Source organism: Cetorhinus maximus, chromosome 20, assembly GCF_964194155.1.
Source record: "Cetorhinus maximus chromosome 20, sCetMax3.hap1.1, whole genome shotgun sequence".
Lineage (NCBI taxonomy): Eukaryota > Metazoa > Chordata > Chondrichthyes > Lamniformes > Cetorhinidae > Cetorhinus > Cetorhinus maximus.
The window spans coordinates 49,042,400-49,062,478 of NC_135898.1; the positions used below are offsets into that span (position 1 = coordinate 49,042,400).

Sequence of the window (20,079 nt, forward strand, 5' to 3'; positions counted from 1 at the left end):
CTGGGTCTCTGGATTCCTGGTTCCAGTGACAATACCACTACGCCATCGCCTCCCCTTGGACTCCCCATTGACTGCTTCCGTTCCCCCCAACCCTCCGAACCCCCCAACCCTCTGACCCCCACCCGACCCTCGGACCCTCCCAATCTACTGACTCCCCCCAACCCAACCTCACCACCCTACCCTACCCACCATGTCATGTGCCACCCTACCCACTTACCTCATTCATACTTATTCACTAACACTGTGAAAAGCTACTTAAATGTCCCAAAGCTTTTCAGTGTGTTAGTGAATGAGGACTTAACAAAATATGGCAGTTAGTGCTGTAAAAAGTGGGCGTGGCTTGGCGTCCCCAATGATCTTGCCCTACGAAGAATGTACGCCCCGCATTTCTGAAGAGGCCTGGTTCGGAAGTCCGGGCAAGAAATGCAGAGCTCCGTCTCATTTATTTCTTCTAATTCCTGCGGGCCAGCACTTTCCGATGCTAGTTGGAACAAGAGCTTCATTATGGATACTTTTGTACTGATTAATCCCACAGGGATGCAGATATCACAGAACCACTGGAATGGTGTTGAAAACAGAAAAGCTGCCAGATCACCTGGGAACTATTTCAAAGCAATTTAAAATAAAAAAAAAACCTTACTCCCCACTCATTGCATTCCTCCTTGTATTGGTGATCAAATAGCTTGCTTCCAGTACTGTTGCATAACCAGCCACTAGGCAGTGCACTGAGTTAATTTTCCCATCAACTTCCACCACAAGAGTCAAACTTTTACTTATTATCTGTAAATAATGGCACAGCCATGTTTGGAAACTCATACTGTAGCATATTGGCCTTTTATTAATCTGCACTAGAATATAAATAACTTTGGATTCATTTATCACTCCAAATAAACTTCGCAAATGTCTTCTGCAATTTGTTCAAAAAAATACCAAGCTAAAAGCAAGTGGGACCATAAGGGTTTTGAATAAGATATTTCATTCTCAAATTCCATCTTCAAGTAAAATCCTGATCTCAGGGATTCCTTGGACTATGGTTTAAAACTGGTCCAAAATCATAAATGCCACAGAGGTTTAACTTGCAAAACAATACTTTAAGCATCAAGTTATTTACAAAACTGAGCGATATTTGAGAGTCATCCTTTCATCAAGTGCAAACGTAACCAGAAAAATTGCATCAATTCCATTTTCATGAGCAAGCCAGGACTAATACAAAAAATATTTTTAATGTTTTTTTAAGAAAACTTATTGCAGAGTAAACCAACATTGATACAGTTATAGAAGGATATTTCTAAAACATTCAATTTTTAAAACAATTACTAATACTAAAGAGAACACATTGATCGATTTGGTGAAAATACAGCAAAGCATTTTTAAATATCAAGGGGAAAGTTAATTTTGAATGGCCCTTTGTTTATGGATAGTTGAATGGTTCTTAATTAGTTTACTTGTAACAGTTTCTGCAAATAGAAGACATTACCTGGCAAATTTTGTAAAAATCCAGTAAAAAGTTATTTGCTTAAATAAATGTCACATGTTCATAGCAATGAGATGAAATACTGATTTACTCAGTGTCAACTGGAATTTGATTTGGAATCTGAGTTCTGATGAAAGATCACAGATCTGAAATGTTAACTTCGTTTCTCTCCAAATATGCTGTCTGATCTGCTGAGTATTTCCAGCATTTTCTGTTTTTATTTCAGGTTTCCAGAATCCGTATTTTGCTCTTGTATCAACCAGAATTTACTTTTCTACAGTAAACTTCCCAATACGTTTCTTCATGAGATAGCAATTTTGCTTGAATGCAAAATTTGGCACTCTTATCTCAGAGTTAAGGCCGCAGGTTCAAGCTCCACTCCAAGACTTGAGCATCTGAAATAGGTTAATATTCCACATTGGGGTTGTGCTGCATTGTTGGAGCTTCCATCCTTTGGATGAGTCATTAAACCACGGACTGAATGGAAGGAAAATCAAAAAGGCTGCCCCACAACAATAACACACTGGGAGAGGATTAAGCAGGCTGAGGGTCGGACTTCTGCCACTCAGTGGACAGACGTCCCATCCTCGAAAGCTTCCAGCCAATCTGATTGGCTGGCAGCTCTATCAGTCCCAGCAGCACCAGGGCTACTGAGCAGGGTCTGCTGGGACTACAAGGCATCCCCGGAAAGAAGATCAAAGCAACTGGAAACAGGTAAGTTTCTGGGCTTTTAGGGCGGGGAGGGATTGTAGAGCCTAGGGAAGGGGCCCAGGTTTCGGAGAACAGGCTGGAAGGAACAGAGGGAGGAGGGGTGCTGATATCTCAGAGTACCCCCAGTGCACCCTCCAATTGATGAGCCCCTCCTTCCTTCCTGCATTTTCAAAGAAGCCGTTCTAAAAACTGCCTTTGCACTCTGGCCTGCCTGCCACTGGCAGTGGAGGCGACTGAGGATCTTAATTGTCAATTAATTGTTAAAGGCAGTTATGACCTTAATAGACCTAAGAGCATGCAGCCTATTGGGTGGCTTACGTGCCAGCACCCCCCACGCCACCCACCCCCCAACCCCCACCCCCCCATCCCAGGTGGACAGTAAGGCAGTGGGCTGAGCACCCGACATGTTTTATGTGCTGCCCCTGCCAAAAACACACCTGGCAAGGAGCCATAAAATCCAGCCCCATTTTCCAGTGGTTCTGATGATGTCAAAGAGGCATTGTTCAAAAACCAGTAAGGAGTTTCCCTAGAGTCCTGTAACAGAGGCTGGACTTTCCCCTTGGGAATGGGAAACAGGACCCAGGTCTGTTTTTGTGTCAGAAACCCACTTCAGTGGGTAACTGACTTAAGCTTCAGATTTTCCCAGGGGTGAGCCCATAATTGATATGGAGATAGGTTTCCTGTCCAAACAGTCTCTTGGCAGCACAGAGCTTGAATATTGCTGAAAGAGGGACACGTTGTAGAAGCTTTCATCTTGCACTCATTGGGACAAATGCAAGGATGCCAAATTACAAATGATCACAGTAATTTATATCACAAGAGAGAAGGGTGCTGACTGATTGACAAGTCAACTCTGATTGGTTGACGCATTGCCATGGAAAAAGTAATGGGGAACTATAGGCTCCCCAAGCACTTGGATAATTCAAAAAAGGTGCAAGGCTTGAACATATTCCTTTTGTTTTCAGGAGAATGGGTCCCTGTTGTCCCATGAATGTATGTTGCTTCTAGCAAGCGTAAATTAACCAAGCTCGACTGATTATCTTAAATTGGTTGTTAGTGTAGCTATTAGCACACTCAGTTTCCTGTCCAATTGAATACAGAACAGAGGTTATGCTTCAGTTGTACAGGGCACTGGCAAGACCACATCAGGAGTACCGTGTATAATATTGGTCTCCTTATTTAAGGAAGAACGTAATTGGATTAGCAGTTCAGAGAAGGTTTACTAGATTAATACCAGGAATGGGCGGGTTGTCTTATGAGGAAAGGTTGGACAGGCTAGGCTTGTATCAGCTAGAGTTTAGAAGAGTAAGAGGTGACTTGATTGAAACCTTTAAGATCCTGAAGGGTCTTGTCAGGGTAGATGTGGAGAGGGTGTTTAAAAATAAGGGGTTACTCATCTAAGACAGGAATTAGGAGAAATTTCTTTTCTCAGAGGGTAGTGAGTTTTCAGAACTCATTTCCTCAAAAGTAGAAGCAGAGTCTTTGAATATTTTTAAGGCAGAGCTAGATAGATTCTTGATAAGCAAGGGGGTGAAAGGTTATTGGGGGTAGGTGGGAATGTGGAGTTGAGGTTACAATCAGATCAGCCATGATATTACTGAATGGCAGATCAGGCCTGTGAGACTGAGTGGCCCACTCCTGCTCTTAATTCGTATGTTCGTAATTGATGCTAGTGGGGCAAGAATGGAGGCAGTTTGCAGACACCCAAGGGGGCCAACACTGAGGCTGCTGGTTGTCCTGAAGTAAAGGTGCGCCAAAGACTGCCATTGCACCACCCAAGATGGCACAGGGGAGTCACAGCCCTGTCGCCCATGAGGGAGAGGAGCGAGGTCCTCTTCCTGGAGGGTGGTGGGAGGAGACCACCTCGTCATGCAGCAGGGGCACCCCCATGTTCAATATCATCTTCTTTTGCCCCATTTCCTCCTCCTCTCTTCTCTCCTCTTTCCCCTAATCAACATAACTAAAACTTAATTAATTAATCATGCATCTCATTGTTATTTCTGGGGTTTTGCAATGTACAAAATGGCTGTTGAATTTGCCAACATAACAATGAGGACAGAATTTCAAAGTAATTTGCTCTTTGCTTTTGAGATGTTTCTCAAAGACATGATAATTGATACTATAATTAATGCAAGTCTTTTACTGTAAGGGCATGTGAAAAATCTTTTATTCTTAACATAGATTCTGGACAATTTCTTTTCATCCCAAGGTTTTTTGATAACCATATTTACTATGAGCACTACATACATTGAATTGAAAAGGGTAGATATGCTGACATGATACAAAGTAAAGGTTCCTTTACTGTGTGTCAAACCACGTCATTAGGGTCAGTTGTTTATGATCCTTTTACAGTGCAATTATGTTCTTTATAGATCGTATTGTTAAATAAATCAATAAAAAGGAAGATAACAGATCAAATCTTTGTAATCTTGCTTTCCTCTTTGTATTTCCCCTTTACTAAAGTAGCAGCTCTTTAAATACGATGAAGACAAATCATGTACCTGTTTAGCTAAATGGCCTGTTTCTGTGCTACAAATATTAAAGTGTTCATAAAGTTCCAATGTGGCTTTGGTAGTGCTATGATGAAAGGGATTTGGAGACAAGTGTGTATGACAACATGAACGCAGAAAGGCAACAAGGACCATTTATTCCGCCACTAGGGGTCATATATTTCAGTCACAGGCCACAAAACAAAACCTGGATAATAGTCTTTTCTCCATCTAGAGAAATTGAATGTTTCTGGCTGCAAAAGATTGAAAAGTAGATATTTTTCTTGATTTAGGGTCTATTCAAGGTGATGTTCACTTGTGGCACCATTGTCATCATATTCCCAGGTTGTGTGATGGCTATTGGAGCTACGTTAATAATATGGCATAGAGCATTATGTTATAAAAAGAGAATACTTGAAATAGTCAACAGGATGATCAGCATTTGGGAAAAAAAGATGGCACTGGTTTTGCGTTGGCAATGACAACTAAAGTATCAGCAGTCACCGTCAGTACTCCACAGCAACTTGTGCAGAATAACAGAGAAATCCAAAAGTCGTTGTCAGTGATTTGATGCTTCCTCAGAGTGCACTATTGAGGTTTCCCCAGAGTACAATCCCTAATCAATCAGTGAATTGACGAAAACTTCCACTTTTATGCTGTTAGTCCCACTGTAAATACCTTAGAAAAAGTCATACCTCGATGAATGGGTAACTAGGTTTTTAACAGTGTTCTAAGTTTATAATTACTGCTGAACATCCTGACTGGCTCTGAAAAGCTAATTTCATATTTGTGGAATGTCAACTTTTTCCATGATGGTTAAAAAAAATCCACATAATTTTAAAATAATTTTTTGAAGATTGTTTTTAATATTTCAACTTCTATCACAATCCAAACATAATCACTTATTTCACTAACATAATCATCAACAGAGTTGAAAAACTTAACTAACAGTGCAACGAGTCAACGCTTTTAACTTACTGGTTTGCTGTCTTTGAAAACCGTGAAGCCACGGTACTCACTCCACTTGTTGATATCACTACTGTTAGATGCCTGGAGATCTTTTTGACAGATTTAAACTGGCATTAGATAACTTAGATTTTAGCTAGATCGCTGTGGGCAGCTTTCTTCAAGGTAAGTGGTGAGCACTGTGGCTTCATCGCCGACTGCAAAATCCAGCCAGGGAAAGAGTCAGGCAGCCCACCTGCTCTTAGGCCTATTGAGGCCCTTAAGCAGCCAACTAATGGCCTCATTCCAACCCTGCCAGTATTTTACATGTGGAAGGGGAGGCCAGAGGGAAGGCGAGTAGCCCAGCAACTTTCATTGTACAGGCTGCTGTCGGGCAGGAAGGGGGTTACATCCTTTGGGGTGGGGGTCCCCTGGACCAATTGGAGGCACCACGCCTGCAAGATAAAATTTCCTCCCCCTTTAATACTCCCTCCTGGCCCCTCAAACCCAAACCACCCCCCCCCCCACCCCCCCATCCTCCTCCAGCCATTCCACTCTCTGAGGTTTGCCAGCCAGTGTCCAAACTCAATGATTTAGCTTTAAGTTCGGGCCCCAGCAACCTTCTTTCTCTGGGACTGCCTCTAGTCCCAGCAATGGCCACCACTTGATCCTGGCGCTGCTAGGACTACAGAGCTGTTGGTCAATCAGATTGGTCAGCTGCTCTCTAGGGCAGGACTTCTTCCCAGATGGGGGCAGGAGCCCCACTCTGAATCAATTAAGGCTGCTCCCAGTGTTATATTGCTGCGGGGCTTCTGGCTTTTTATTTCCGTAGGGAGACTGGGAATGCGTCTCCATGGCCAGAATTTTCCCATTGGCACGCGGTGACGTTGGGCGAGCGTCCCGACGTTACCGCGCGCCATCGCGATATTTTGTTGGGTGGGCATGCGTTGATCTCTGACGCACGCCCGCCACTAATTAACAGGCCACTGAAGGTCCTTGAGATGCCAATCGATGGTGATTTTTTTTGGCACCCATGCAATCTTCAGGTTGGTGCACGGGCGCAATGGGCAGGACACATTTGTATAAACCTAATCCACGGGTGGGATAAGAGGGCTCAGTGGGTTCGCGAGTGTGCTCTGTCAAATATTGTTTTTCCAAAGTTTCTGATGTGTGATCTGCCATACTTCAAAATGCATATCAGCTGTTTTGTCTGGACTCACAACCCTCAGGTCAACACTCTGCAGTGAGGAATCTTTTTTGGGCCTGCAGGTTTCCCTTAGCCTGGGAATGGGAGCTGAACTCTCCACTGGTGGCACCTCCTCTGAGGAGAAAGGGAGGGCTAGAAGGGGGAGGAGGCCAGGAATGCACATTCAGCCTCCAGGGGAGCCACCTTTGGGAGGTCAAGTGCAGGCACAAGGGGTGCAGGGCCAAGAGGTTGTCAAAAGTGGAAGGGGCCGCAGAAGACGCCACTATCCTGCTGCCAGGGTATCCAGGCAGCGAAGCAGCTACCTCAATATGTCTGAGGTGTAGTGCCAAAGGAGGCTCTTTCTCTCAAGGGAGACAGTCAACTATATCTGTCAGATGATTGGGCCTGAGATCTCCCCTAACTGTGTGGGTGGACACCCCATGCCAGTGGCTCTAAAGGTCACAGCTGCCCTCAACTTCTATGCCTCTGGTTCCTTCCCGGGGTCAGTGGATGAACTTTGCGGTGTCTTCCAATCAGCTGTCCACAGCTGTGTCAAGCAGGATACAGATGTTCTCTGTTCAGGTGTGCATTGACCTTCATCTACTACCGTTGGGACCAGGCAAGCCAGATACAGCGAGCCAGAGGCTTTGCGGCCATTGCTGGCTTCCCCCGCGTCCAGGGTGCTATAGACTGTACACATGTGGCCATCAAGGCACCAGCAGGTGAGCCCGGTGCCTTTGTCAACAGGAAGGGCGTCCACTCCATGAATGTGCAGCTAGTGTGTGATCCCAGGATGCTGATTCTACAAGTCTGTGCAAGGTACCCAGGCAGCTCCCACGATGCCTACATCCTCAGACACTCCCAGGTGCCGGGGCTCTTCACTGCTCCAGCCTGGCTGGATAGATGGCTGCTGGGTGACAAGGGCTATCCCCTCAGAAGGTGGCTCATGACCCCTCTCTGCCATTCAAGATCAGAAGCTGAGCAGTGGTACAATAGGAGCCACGCCTCCACAAAGGTCTTCTCAAGATGCGCTTCCGATGCCTGTACCGCTCAGGGGGCGCACTCCAGTAACCCCCAGATCGTGTGTTGCTGATAGTGGTTGCATGCTGCGCTCTCCACAATCTTGCCCTAGAAAGGGGGGACGCTGTGGACAATGAAGACATAGGCGCAGTGGCTACAACTGCACACAATGAGTCCAGCAGTGAGTCCGAGGATGAGCACGGACTGGTAAATGCTGAGGGGATAGACGCTGACCCGGGCATACTCCAGGGAGTCAGGTACACCTGGGAGGCTTTAATCCAACGAACCTTCAGCTAGCACACTACATATGGACCTCTAGGACAAGCCTGGGCTGCAGGTTCCATACTAAATACCTAAGTACAAAATCTGTCTGGATAGGAACATTAACTAAGGGTCTTGTTAATAAAGCTGAATGTCCCACAAATCACTCATAACATTTTTGGAAACCATCCACCTGCAGAAGAAAAGAGGCACCCTCAGCCATGGTGACATGTCTGAATTTAATATTACAACCAAAGGAACTTAAGAAAACAAAATGACAAAGGTGTTCAACATCACACCAACTCAAAGACCTCATTGCGGGCCAACATAAAAGCACCAGTGATAAACTCATGGTGTGCCTAAGGTGCCTTATGTTTACCTTTTCAGGTGCTACATCTTAGTGCTGATCCCTCGCTGGGAGTGGCATCTGAGCCAGCCTGCTCATTCTGCTGTCCTGTTGGCCTCGATGACCTTGGCGGTCGTCCTCTGGCCCGTGGAGCCTGTGCTGGCCCTGCCTGGGAGGGAGCTGCCAGTTCCACAGCTGGCATCTCCCCAGTCGTTGCAGCCTCACCGGTCACTGGCAGAGGGGCGATGGAGCTGCCCCCCTCATTCGGAGCGCCCTGAGAGGTGCCCGCAGAGACAACAGGCAGCTTCTGCACTGACGTGAGGTCACTTCGGACCTCCCTGCTCACTGTGGATGGATGGGCACTGAGCTGGGAAACCTGGTGCCTGGTCCCTCTCCCACATTGGCAATACCAGCTGAGGTCAATGCCAATGTGAGGGCTTGCTGGTCTGAGCGCATCCCCAGGAAGCCCCAATTGGTCTCCTGGCAGAGCCTCTCCACGAGAGTCGCCACTCTCTCCATGGAGGACGCATGACGCTCGGCCACAAGGCTCATTGCTTCGGCGATAGTCTGCGTTGACTCCTCCACCACGGACACCAAGCCAAGCATAGCTTCATGTATCTCCACCAGATGCTCCTGCACACCCGGCCGCATTTCCGGACGACTCCAGAGGGACATCATCAGGCACGGACTGAGCATGTGCCTGGTCCCCTGCAGTTCTCCAACTGCTGGCACCATGGGCACTCTCTGTCTCTGCCAGCTCCTCCAGCGACTGTGAAGTTCCCTCACTGCTGTGCCCCGAGACACTAGCCAATGTTCTAATTCCCACCGAGGTGCTAGTATCTGCGCTGGTGCCTGCCTGGCAGAGATGGTGTGACGCTGGTGAGTCCGTGACTTCAGGGCCCTCAGGTGTGAGAGGGGGCCCCGCTGCTCCTCCTCCTGGCCCTGCTCCGCTGATGCTGAAAGAAAGAACAAAGACATTGAATCAGTTAACATGGAGACAATGTCTATGTGCATCCTTCCAGGAGGCCACCTTATTAAGGATGATGGATGTGATCGTGAGGCCGAGGCCCAATCAAAGGACCCCGTAGCAAAGGTTGGCTGGCAGCCCCACTGGGAGAAGTGGGCGCTGCTGAGGCAGAAAGGTGACTGCAAGTGCGCAACAATATGGTGGTTCTATTGGATGCCTTCTGCAACTTTGAGAATCAGGAGGCCCAGAGGTGGTATGGACATCAGTTTGGAGGGATTCCTCTTCCACAGGATTGTTTTTGGAAGCTGCTGTGGCCTATCATCCTAGAGGTTCCTTCATTGAGGCAAAGAATCTCTGGCTCCTGGCCCCTGGCCTGCCACTGGGAGGCTGCCTCCACAGAGTTGCTGGCCTCCACATTTAAAGGGGGGCACTCTGATAGCGGGAAACTGCTGTCTTTGGAAAACAGCCCCTTCGTAATGGGGCTGATGACTTTGTTCTGAGTCTGCCACTGGGAAGTTCTCTCAGAGGCGGGAAGGTGTTCAGAGCCATCCCGATGCAGCTTCCCCACATTTTTCCGGCCTACTCCCCCAGCTTTCAAATCAGTTTCCATGTTGCTGGGAAAACTCAGCCCAACGAGTCATGATTGCTTGAAGCAAAGGCGTGCAATGATTTTCGACCCTTTTGGAAGCTGTGATAGGGGCCACAAATGTCTGGGGGTGCATTATAAATAAACTCCCTCATCTGAATTTATCAGGTAATATGGGAGAAAGGTGGCAAGCAGGAAAATGGTGAGAAGGCCACCCACTTTATTTTATATGCACCCCCGCATCCCCACGCTCAATTATACTGGCGGCAGGCAGGGGGAGTAAAATCCAGCCCTTTATTGTTGAAAAATAATACTGTTATAGTCAGTGCTAAACCTTCTCCATAAATATATCGTTTGGTAAGCCTCAGTACAGTGTGGAAGTTATACTTGATAAGCTATTATCCTTTAGGTTATAACTGTAACATTGTGCATTTTTTTCCCAAATTGTTCCAAACATTCTTTTCATGCAGTGTCCTGCTTTTGAGGACTGCACTGTTAAAATTATTGTCCTAAGGGTTACAGAATGACTGTGTGTTATTCTGCACTATTGCTGTCTGATGTAATTTCCTCAACACTGCAGCTGTCTCTAGAGTCAATTCCCAACAGTGCCAATTATTCCATTCACACAACTACAGTTTAGCCAATCATATCTGAAATATCAGATCATGGATATAAATTTTGCAATAGATAATGGATGATAATACATATTTTGAATAAAAAGCAAATAGATAAGCAGCTTGAAGTATTACACTTACTGAAGCCACACTTGGTTTCTTTGTGATAGCAAGAGGCCTATTCTCAGCCTTTGCATCAAAAGGTTGCTTCATTCTCCATTCTATGTTAAAACATGATTCCCTCCACCCAGCAGGGACCTCTTAAGTGGCTTCCTTCTCTGTTATGAAATCTTTGTCATTTCAGTTACATTTGGAGGATGTTTTGAATAAATTACTAGAACTTCACCAAGAAACAGCTGAAAGTACAAGTCATTACTTGCCTATAAACAAGCTCCTATTCTTTGTGAAGACTCCTGTGGACTAAATTACATTTTCGCACAGTAAGGTGTGAGCTGTGGTACAGAGCTAAGCATACCAACAAAACAGCAGCTGTGTAGATATGCAACATATGTAGTGTTTGTATTTTAAGGTTTCCAGACAAGCACAATGCTTTATAACACATTTCAATATCATTTTTAATAAGCATTTCAATACTTTCATATGTATTTTTACTTTCTCACAGTTGAATTTTTTTGCAACACATCAACTGCTTTCTGCTAAATTGCAGTAGTACAGGAGTGGCAAATGGCATTATTACTGGGATTTGGCTAATTGGAGGGAGACAAAATCAGAAGGCAAGATACATCAGGATGTTCCCATATAACTCATAATGGTTGGGTCAGGAGATGCACTGCAGAAGCGATGGAACAGGTCATCTGTTCACCTTCTCGGTGGTTTTGGAGGAAGAAGGAAGGAAAAACTTGCATTTATACAGCAGATTTCATGCCATCAGGTTGTCGCAATGTGCTACACAGCTCATTGTTGCTTTTGAAGTACAGTCACTGGTGTTACATTGGTATACACTGCAGTCAATTTGTGCACAGCAAAGTGCCACAAATAGTACTAAGACAATGGCCAGGACATTGGAAGAATTCCCTTAAACATAGGCCCATCATGCTTGTACCAGGTCTTTGGTAGAGAAATCCATTTAATTCCACTCCTCTGATCTTTCCCCATAGCCTTGCAATGTTTTTCTTTAATTATTTATCTAATTCCCCTTTGAATGTTACGAGTGAATCTGCTTCTACCACCCTTTCAGGTAGCGCACTTCAGATCACAACAAATCACTGTGGAAACACGCATTTGCTCATGTCAATTCTGAATTTTTTGCCGGTCACCTTAAATGTGTGCGCACTGGTTACTGATCCTTCTGCCACTGGAAACAGTTTCCCCTTATCTACTGTGTCATAATTGTCCATGGTTTTGAACAACTATATAAAATCTTTTCTTAACCTTCTCTAATCAAATGAAAACATCTCCAGTTTCTCCAGTCTCTCCACATAACTGATGTATTGTACCAGGACTAAGGGACTAGTAAATTCCTTCAGCACCCTTTCCAAAGCCTTGACATCCTTGCCAAAGTGTGGTGTCCGGAATTGGACACAATACTCCAGCTGAGGCATGACCAGTGTTTTATAAAGGTTTAGAATAACCTCAACGATTTTGTACTCTATGGGCGTGGAATTGGGCCTCTTTGTGATGGTTTTCAGGTACTACATGTACCTTTAGAGTTCTAAAATGGCATCCACGGACTTCTGCAGTAAATTGCACAGGGTGCCATGTTAGTGATACAATTAGCATGTCTGCAGTGAATGTCTTCTAGAAGAATGCAGATCAAGCAGATTGCATGTTAATGAGTGTGTAATGCTGATTTGATGTCAATGGGGCCATTTTGGAGTTCAATGCTCCAGCTAATGCCCTCTGTTCACCTCGCACAGTTGACCCTCTCCCACCAATGCTACTTAAAGGCATCATCAACTACTTACAAGTTAGTTTCCAGCTTATTTTTTCTGGTGTTGCTACGATTCTACAAATGTTTGGTGTTTTCTATAGTTGTTTCAAGTTGCAAAAGTCTACAGGGAATGATGTGACGGGAGCTGAAGGACCTTTTGCTGACTTCAAGCTTTTTGCACAAATCAATTGCACCCAGACATAGGTGCACTAATAGGTGTTCCCCTTGGAATACAGTTTGACCTGGAGAATGAATAGAGATTCTGTAGAGCAGGACAAATTGCTGGAAGAGGGAGGAGGGGAAGAAGGGTTCTCAGCAGAAGGCCATATTTGCTCAGGGAGTAATTCTCCTACATAAAACTCAATGATGGACAGTTTTTGAGATGTCTGCACTGCACTAAATAGAGATTTATCAAGGATTAAAAGAAATAATGTGACATGAAATGCAAGCAATAATTAATATTTTTGTTTCCATTCTTTTTTAGCCATTTACGGGATGTGGGCATCGCTGGCTAGGCCAGCATTTATATCCCATCTCTAATTGACCTTGACAAGATGGTGGTGAGCCGCTGCAGTCCATCTGGTGTAGGTACACCCACAGTGCTGTTAGGGAGGGAGCTCCAGGATTTTCACCCAGCGAAAGTGAAGGAATGGCAATATATTTCCAAGCCAGGACGGTGAGTGGCAAATTTCCACGTGGTGGTGTTCCCATGCATCTGTTGCCCTTGTCCTTCTAGATGGTAGCGGTCGTAGGTTTGGAAGGTGCTGTGCAAGGAGGCTTGATGAGTTCCTGCAGTGCATCTTGTAAATGGTACACACCGCTGCCACTGTTCATCAGTGGTGGGGGGAGTGAATATTTGGGGAAGGGGTGCCAATCAAGCAGGTTGCTTTGTCCTGAGTGGTGTCAAGTTTCTTGAGTGTTGTTGGAGCTGCACTCATCCAGGCAAGTGGAGAGTATTCCAACGCACTTCTGACTTGTGCCTTGTAGATGGTGGACAGGCTTTGGGAAGTCATGAGGTGAGTTACTCGCAGCAGGATTCCTAGCCTCTGACCTGCTCTTGTAGCCACAGTATTTATGTGTATCTAGTTCAGTTTCTGGTCAATGGTAACCCCAGAATGTTGAGTGAGGGATTCAGCGATGGTAATGCCCTTGAATGTCAAGGGGCAAGGGGCAGGTTCTCTCCTGTTGGAGATGGTCACTGCCTGGCATTTTTGTGGCGTGAATGTTATTTGCCACTTGTCAGCCTAAGCCTGTATATTGTCCAGATCTTGCTGTATTTGGACATGGACTGCTTCAGTATCTGAGGAATCGTGAATGGTGCAGAACATTGCGCAATCATCAGTGAACATCCCCACTTCTGACCTTACGATGAAAGGTGTCAGGAAATAGGGATAATTTAAGTTAGTTATATTGATAGTTGTAGGTATTAGGAATGAATTTTAGCATTAAAGTTTAAGTTTGATTTGTATTTCTGTGTGTGTGTTAAGAAACGACAAATGGAGTTTCAGTTTCACTTTAAAAATGTGCTTGCATTTCTAATGAGGAGTTTTACGACTCCTATAAGGTAAAGGTAAATATACAAGGGTAGAAGGATTGGAATGCCTAGCAACAAGGGGCCAGAGAAGCAGGTCCCCTCCCATAGACACACACAGAAGGAAAACAGTAGTTTGTTTTGGAAGCTGTTTGAGTTCAGTTGGTTTGAAGACAGCTGTGAAGCAAAAACAGTCTAAAAGGGAGCAGATAGCAAGTGCCAAGCTAGGCAAAACCCCAAAAGTCCAGGGGAGTGGAAGAGGGGAAAGTCCAAAGATGACCTTCTGGTCAAAGGAAGGACAGGAACCTGGGAAAAGGTCCTTTAGGTGAAGTTAAGAGTGAGGGACAGAGAGAAAGGCTCCAAGCTTCATATTTAAAGAGACAAAAGCTGCAGAAAGCAGGTTTAAAGAACAGCTTGCAAGAGGCAAGAAAGTCCAAAGAGATGGCTGAAGGTCTGTAACCCTTTGCTATGGACTTGTGAAACAGTGGTGGGATGTTGACGGCTGAGTTGGTGAAAGAGAGTGCGTGGAAGACAGCTTGAATGCATGTGGTGACCCAGGGAAGAGGAATATCGGAAGGAGAGTTCAAAACCTTGGAGATGAACCCTTGTGGAAGGCATCAGAGAGAAAACATTGATTTGGTAAAAGATTCCAAAGTGAGTCCTTGGAGAGTGGAGATTGGAAACCCTCGTGTGAAAGACGGAGTGCAGTGAGACCGGTTGGCTCACGGTGTGACAAGCGTCTGGAGGAGTTGAGGAGAGATCCATAGCATCTGGTTGAGGTGGCATCTGTCACTTGGTTTCAGAGTATGGTGTGTACGGCCACAGGGTGCCATGGGTTTACATGGACTGGGTACTTACTGTGTACATTAGAGTACAATATAGCTTTTGCAACTTGTGTTATCCTTACAAATCCATATACATCCTTAAAGGTATAAGTGTGGGTGAAGGAGTATTGTAATATAGTTAATCTTTTCTTGTTGAATAAATGTTTTATTCTTTTGTTAGAAGTTCATCAGCTGACCCCTGTGCCTCTGTTCAGTAGCTACTCTCCACATATCTAAACAAAAATAAAAGTTAGGATTTGTCAAGCTGGGTCCCATTCTGGGATCAGGCTTGTCCAGGGGTAGCCTCAGCTGGGATCATAACAGAAGGAAAGTAACTGGTGAAGCAGCTGAAGGTGTTTGCACCTAATTGCACTGAATCACAGAATCGTAACAGCGCAGAAGGAGGCCATTCGGCCCATCGTGTCTGCACTGGCTGTCCAAATCAGCAGTTCCCTTAGTGCCACTCTTCCACCTTCTTCCAGTAACCCTCCACATTCTTTCATTTTAGGTAACAGTCTCAATCCCATTTGATGCTTCTTTTGAATCTGCCTCCACCACACCCTCAGGCAGTACTTGCTGCGTGAAGAAGTTTTTTTCTCATATCGCTTTTGCTTCTTTTGTCAATTACTGTAAATCTGTGCCCCCTCTTTCTCGATTCTGTACTATCTTATTACTATTTTGCACAATAATTTGTTGGTTATCTAGGTTTACTTGGCTTTAAAATTTCTTCATTTTTTTATTCAGATTCTTTGAAGACTTACAAAGTTCATAATATCATGATCATAGTTAAATCTAGCAATCTAGTAGTAACTGCTGGTACAGGCACAGCATTTAGTCAATTCTATAGGCAACTTGAAGTTGTTCAATGAGTAGGCCTGTTTTATTTACTGACAAATATGGGGTTCTCAAATATCATTGAGGTTGTGAGTTGCACAGGAAAATAGTGCTTCTTTGCAGAGTGATTCCTTTATCCCTTTCAACCGCCTATCTGGTGAGTGCTTCAATTTAGGAGCAATGGACAGTACACAATTTGGAAGTGATGTCTTTCAGTTTATAGCAAATGATAATTATATACAAAATAGGCACTAACCATTTATTAAGTAACAAAATAACACCACCACCATAACTTCCTATTTTTAGGAACAAAAACAGAAAATGCTGGAAAAACTCAGCAGGTCTAACAGCATCTGGAGAGAAAGACACAGTTAATATTTCGAGTCCGTATGACTCTTCTTCAGAGCCTCTCTTATGAAGAGTCATACGGACTCAAAACATTAACTCTGTTTTTCTCTCCACAGATGCTGTTAGACCTGCTGAGTTTTCCCAGCATTTTCTGTTTTTGTTTCAGATTTCCAGCATCCGCAGTATTTTGCTTTTTTTTATTTTTAGGCTTTGCTTGGTTGTAGTACACAGGAAAATCACAAGTTTCTCAAAAACATTGCCTAAATTTGGCCCAATAGCAACAATTTAACAATTATTAGAAATAAAATTCTTCACCCACATGCAGTGGGACATGAAAGAGCTCAAACCATTTACACACACACGCGCGCGCGCACACACACACACACAACCACAGTTAATCCAAAGTCCATGTGTGGTGCAAAGTAAGTCATCTCCAACAACATAGGCAGAGTGTTCAATTCTTTTTTACAAATATTTTTAACAATTCATCCACGATACCCGGCGGGACAGGACAGACAGCTTCCTGATGATGCCATCCTGTGGAGTGGTGCCTCTCAAGCTATAGCCTCTGGCAACAGGCTAGCGACCTGTTCCCGGAAAATCTAGACATAGAACAGGCATAAGCACGTGCTTTGTCTACCTCATATGTCACTAAGACACGGGAAAGCTCCTAAGAGTAAAGGTATGTGTAAGGCATCTCATATTGAGTGATTGCTCCTTCTAAGCAGCAGCTTGGTGGGATGGGAGCGTAGGCAGCCTTGTGCTGGTGAAATAAAAACAGAAAATGATGGAAACATTCAGCAGGTCAGGCAGCATCTGTGGAGAGAGAAATAGAGTTAACATTTCAGGTCAGTCGCCTTTAATCAGAACTGGAGAAGGTTACAGATGTAACATCAAGTACAAAGGCAAGGAATGTGGGAAAAGGAATAAGAACAAATCGGGAAGTCTGCAATAGGGTGGAAGGCTATAGGGATTAAATGATAAAGAGATGATTGTGTATGGCAAAAGGAGATGATAACAGAACAAGTAAAGAAACAAAAGGTGGGTTTAGAGAATGTGTAAATAGGAATGGTAGAATCTGCACCACAGCTCATGATTATCATAACCTCTACCCCAATTTTTCGGACAGCAGCCATTGGTGATGATTCTGCCATTCCCATTTACAGCTCTTCTAGACCCATTTTTGTTTCTTTATTTGTTCCATTCCCATCTCCTTTTGCCTTGCACTATCATCCCTTTTGCCATTTAATCTTTCCTGCACTTCACCCTATCACAGATCTTGCCTTTTGTTCTTACCCTGCTCCCCCTTTCCCTGCTTCTGTACTTGCTTAAAACCTATTACATCTCTAGCTTTTTCCAGTTCTGACAAAAGGTTATTGACCTGAAATATTAACTGTTTCTCTCTCCACAGATGCTACCTGACCTGCTGAGTATTTCCAGCGCTTTCTGTTTTCATTTCAGATTCACAGCTGGTGCAGTATTTTGTTTTTGCCTATGCTAGTGACATTTCCAATTGATCACTGGCGGAGGAAAAGAGAGCCTTGTACTGCTGAGATATATATATCCGATCTAAATTATTTCAACAACACTAAAGAGCATCAAACAGAACTGCTGCCAATTTTATTTTACATACCACAGATTTTGAGTTTTGAGTTCAGCTTCAGTGAACTTGGCTTTCAAGTGGAATCTGAAATTCAAAATAAGCCAAGTGCATATGTCTATCTGTTTTGTTTTGAACAGTGTATTTATTAATCTGCTTTGATAATTTGAGTCAACGTGTCTGAGCAAATGTATGTCATGTATATTAATTTGCACATCAATTGTTTCTAGTCACTCTACCTGATGCAGAGACTTCTCCTGTTCATTCAGCTGCTGTAGCAAGCTTTCTTTGTGTTGATTTACGAGGGCTAACTCTGTTACAATTTGTGCCATTGACTGCTTAAAGATCTGCTGTTTCCCTGTGAACTGAAAACAAATAGAGCTTAACATCCACATACAGAGTTCCAATAATGCTGTTTGAAATATTACAGATATTATCCTCTAACGTTTCTGCTCAATTTACAACTACAGATGGTCTCACAGATTAAGATTGAATGCAGACATTTCTAACTAGCTGTTACTTTTCGTTAGATTAAAAAAAATGTACACTCATCATGCTGCACTCCCTTAAATTAACACATCTGTCCTAAATTTGCAGTACTTCAGTGATGACATGATTTAACTTTCCACCATGCAGAGTTCTATTTACAGATCGAATATAAATTTATTATTATAACAATATTTATATTGGCTCAATTAATCAGTATGTGTGGTATTTGAGTCCAGTTTTAAATTATTTTCTCAAATTAGTTATAGTGCTTTCAAACCCACAAATTCTGGTTTCAGAAACTTTTAACTATGCTCTAGAGATTATTGTTAACAAGGTACAGATTTGGATAGGGACAAAACAGCACATTAAAACATTGCTGAAAGGAAATTAAATAAAACCAATTCCTCTTCCTATTGTATGGCACTATACCAGGGTAAGAACTTGAACAAATTGGTGCTGTCAAATCAGCAGAACAGTGGAGAGTGAGGCAACTCACACTTCTGCAGTATCTCCCTGCAGTGTCTCCCTCAAGGTTAAACACGGAAATATCAAACTGCTTACTTCTTTATTTATAGTTTGTATTTCAAGTTCCTCAGCGCAATAAGCAGGGTCATCTCTGTTATTCTGGAAATTCTTGGAAACCAGCCAAGTCTTGTGATTTTCCAAGTATAAATCAAAATCTGTGAAAAACACCAATTAAAAATGAATAGAAATAATCTGATTTCCACTAGTATGATGAACTATCCCAAGACAGATTGGAACAAAAGTAATGTGTTTGGTATTATATAAAGAGATCACTTTTGGGAATGTATTCATGTCTATTTCTGCCATCAGTATATATTTGTAGTCCAATAAGGAAAGAAGTATTTCTTGATTTTGTCCTGGGGAATGCTGAGAGGTAAATAACTGCTGTGACAGCAGGAGACAATGGGAAATTGTGCCTAGATCATAGATTCACTGTTAGAATGCACTAGGTCATAGAATTATAATGTGTGGCTTTGAGCCCATGCTCCATCACACTGTAAATTGCTAATCTTGGTTATAATTTGAGGAAGGCGCCAATCAAAAGATGAGAAACTTCTTCAGGGAGTTACATTAATAATTAGAAGTTAACCTACTGGATGTGTATTGTCTACTGGCTAACAAACATTGAGATAAATATTTTGCTGCTTTCCTACTGTAATTCCAGCAGAACGGCATTAGATGATGCTGGGAAGGGGGAGTGGGGGCAAGATTTCAAAAGCTGGGTGTTGATGCTGTTGAACCTTGAAGGGGACCCAAAATTACAATGGCGGCTGTTTATATAGTTAGGTGTGGCATACGGATCTCCACAAACATGCATGTGGGCCCCAAAATTGAGTCCAGGCCAGGCAATGGTCTGGGTCCCCGAGGAACTAAAAGAAATGCTATTTCTAAGTTCACCCAGATCTGCCTTGTTGCTCAGTGGGATGAGTGGTTGGTGTCAAGCTTCTTGAGTGTTGTTAGAGCTGCATTCATCCAGGCAAGTGGAGTGTATTCCATCGTATTCCTGACTTGTGCCTTGTTGATGGCGGATAGGCTTTAGACAGTAAGTTGGTGAGAACTTGCCACAGAATTCCCAGCATCTGTTGTTTCAGGAGGGGTGGTAGAGCATGTATCTGCGAAATCCACTACCACCACTGGCATACACCGCCACTTCTAGTCAAAATGGGCAAGTGGGTACTGGAGATGCACCCAAACTGGATCTTCCAGTCATCTGGCTCATGTAAATGAGGTATCTTCCCATTCATCAAGTAAACTCTGGCACGGTCATTGTTGGAGGTGGACCATTGGGTAACCATTGGATATGAGGTAGCTGTAGAATTGCAAATTCTGGACAATGTGGGCTGAGCTAATAGAACCATATTGGATGCCATTGTTTACATCTTCAGAAGGAAAAGGTAATTTTAAATAGGTTAAGGATTTAGCTACAAGAGCAGGACAG

General features: G+C 43.8%; 1 protein-coding gene across 1 annotated transcript in view; it reads right to left on the reverse strand.

Moving 5' to 3' along the window:
- The window catches only part of LOC144694594 (uncharacterized), a 229,988-nt gene that overhangs the window by 102,837 nt on the left and 107,072 nt on the right, over positions 1–20,079 (reverse strand). The window contains exons 10-11 of the mRNA XM_078565196.1: positions 18,678–18,796; positions 17,867–17,992 (exon numbers count right to left, since the gene is read on the reverse strand). Of these exons, the coding sequence (XP_078421322.1) occupies positions 17,867–17,992; positions 18,678–18,796 (245 nt within the window). The remainder of the gene's footprint in view (positions 1–17,866; positions 17,993–18,677; positions 18,797–20,079) is intronic.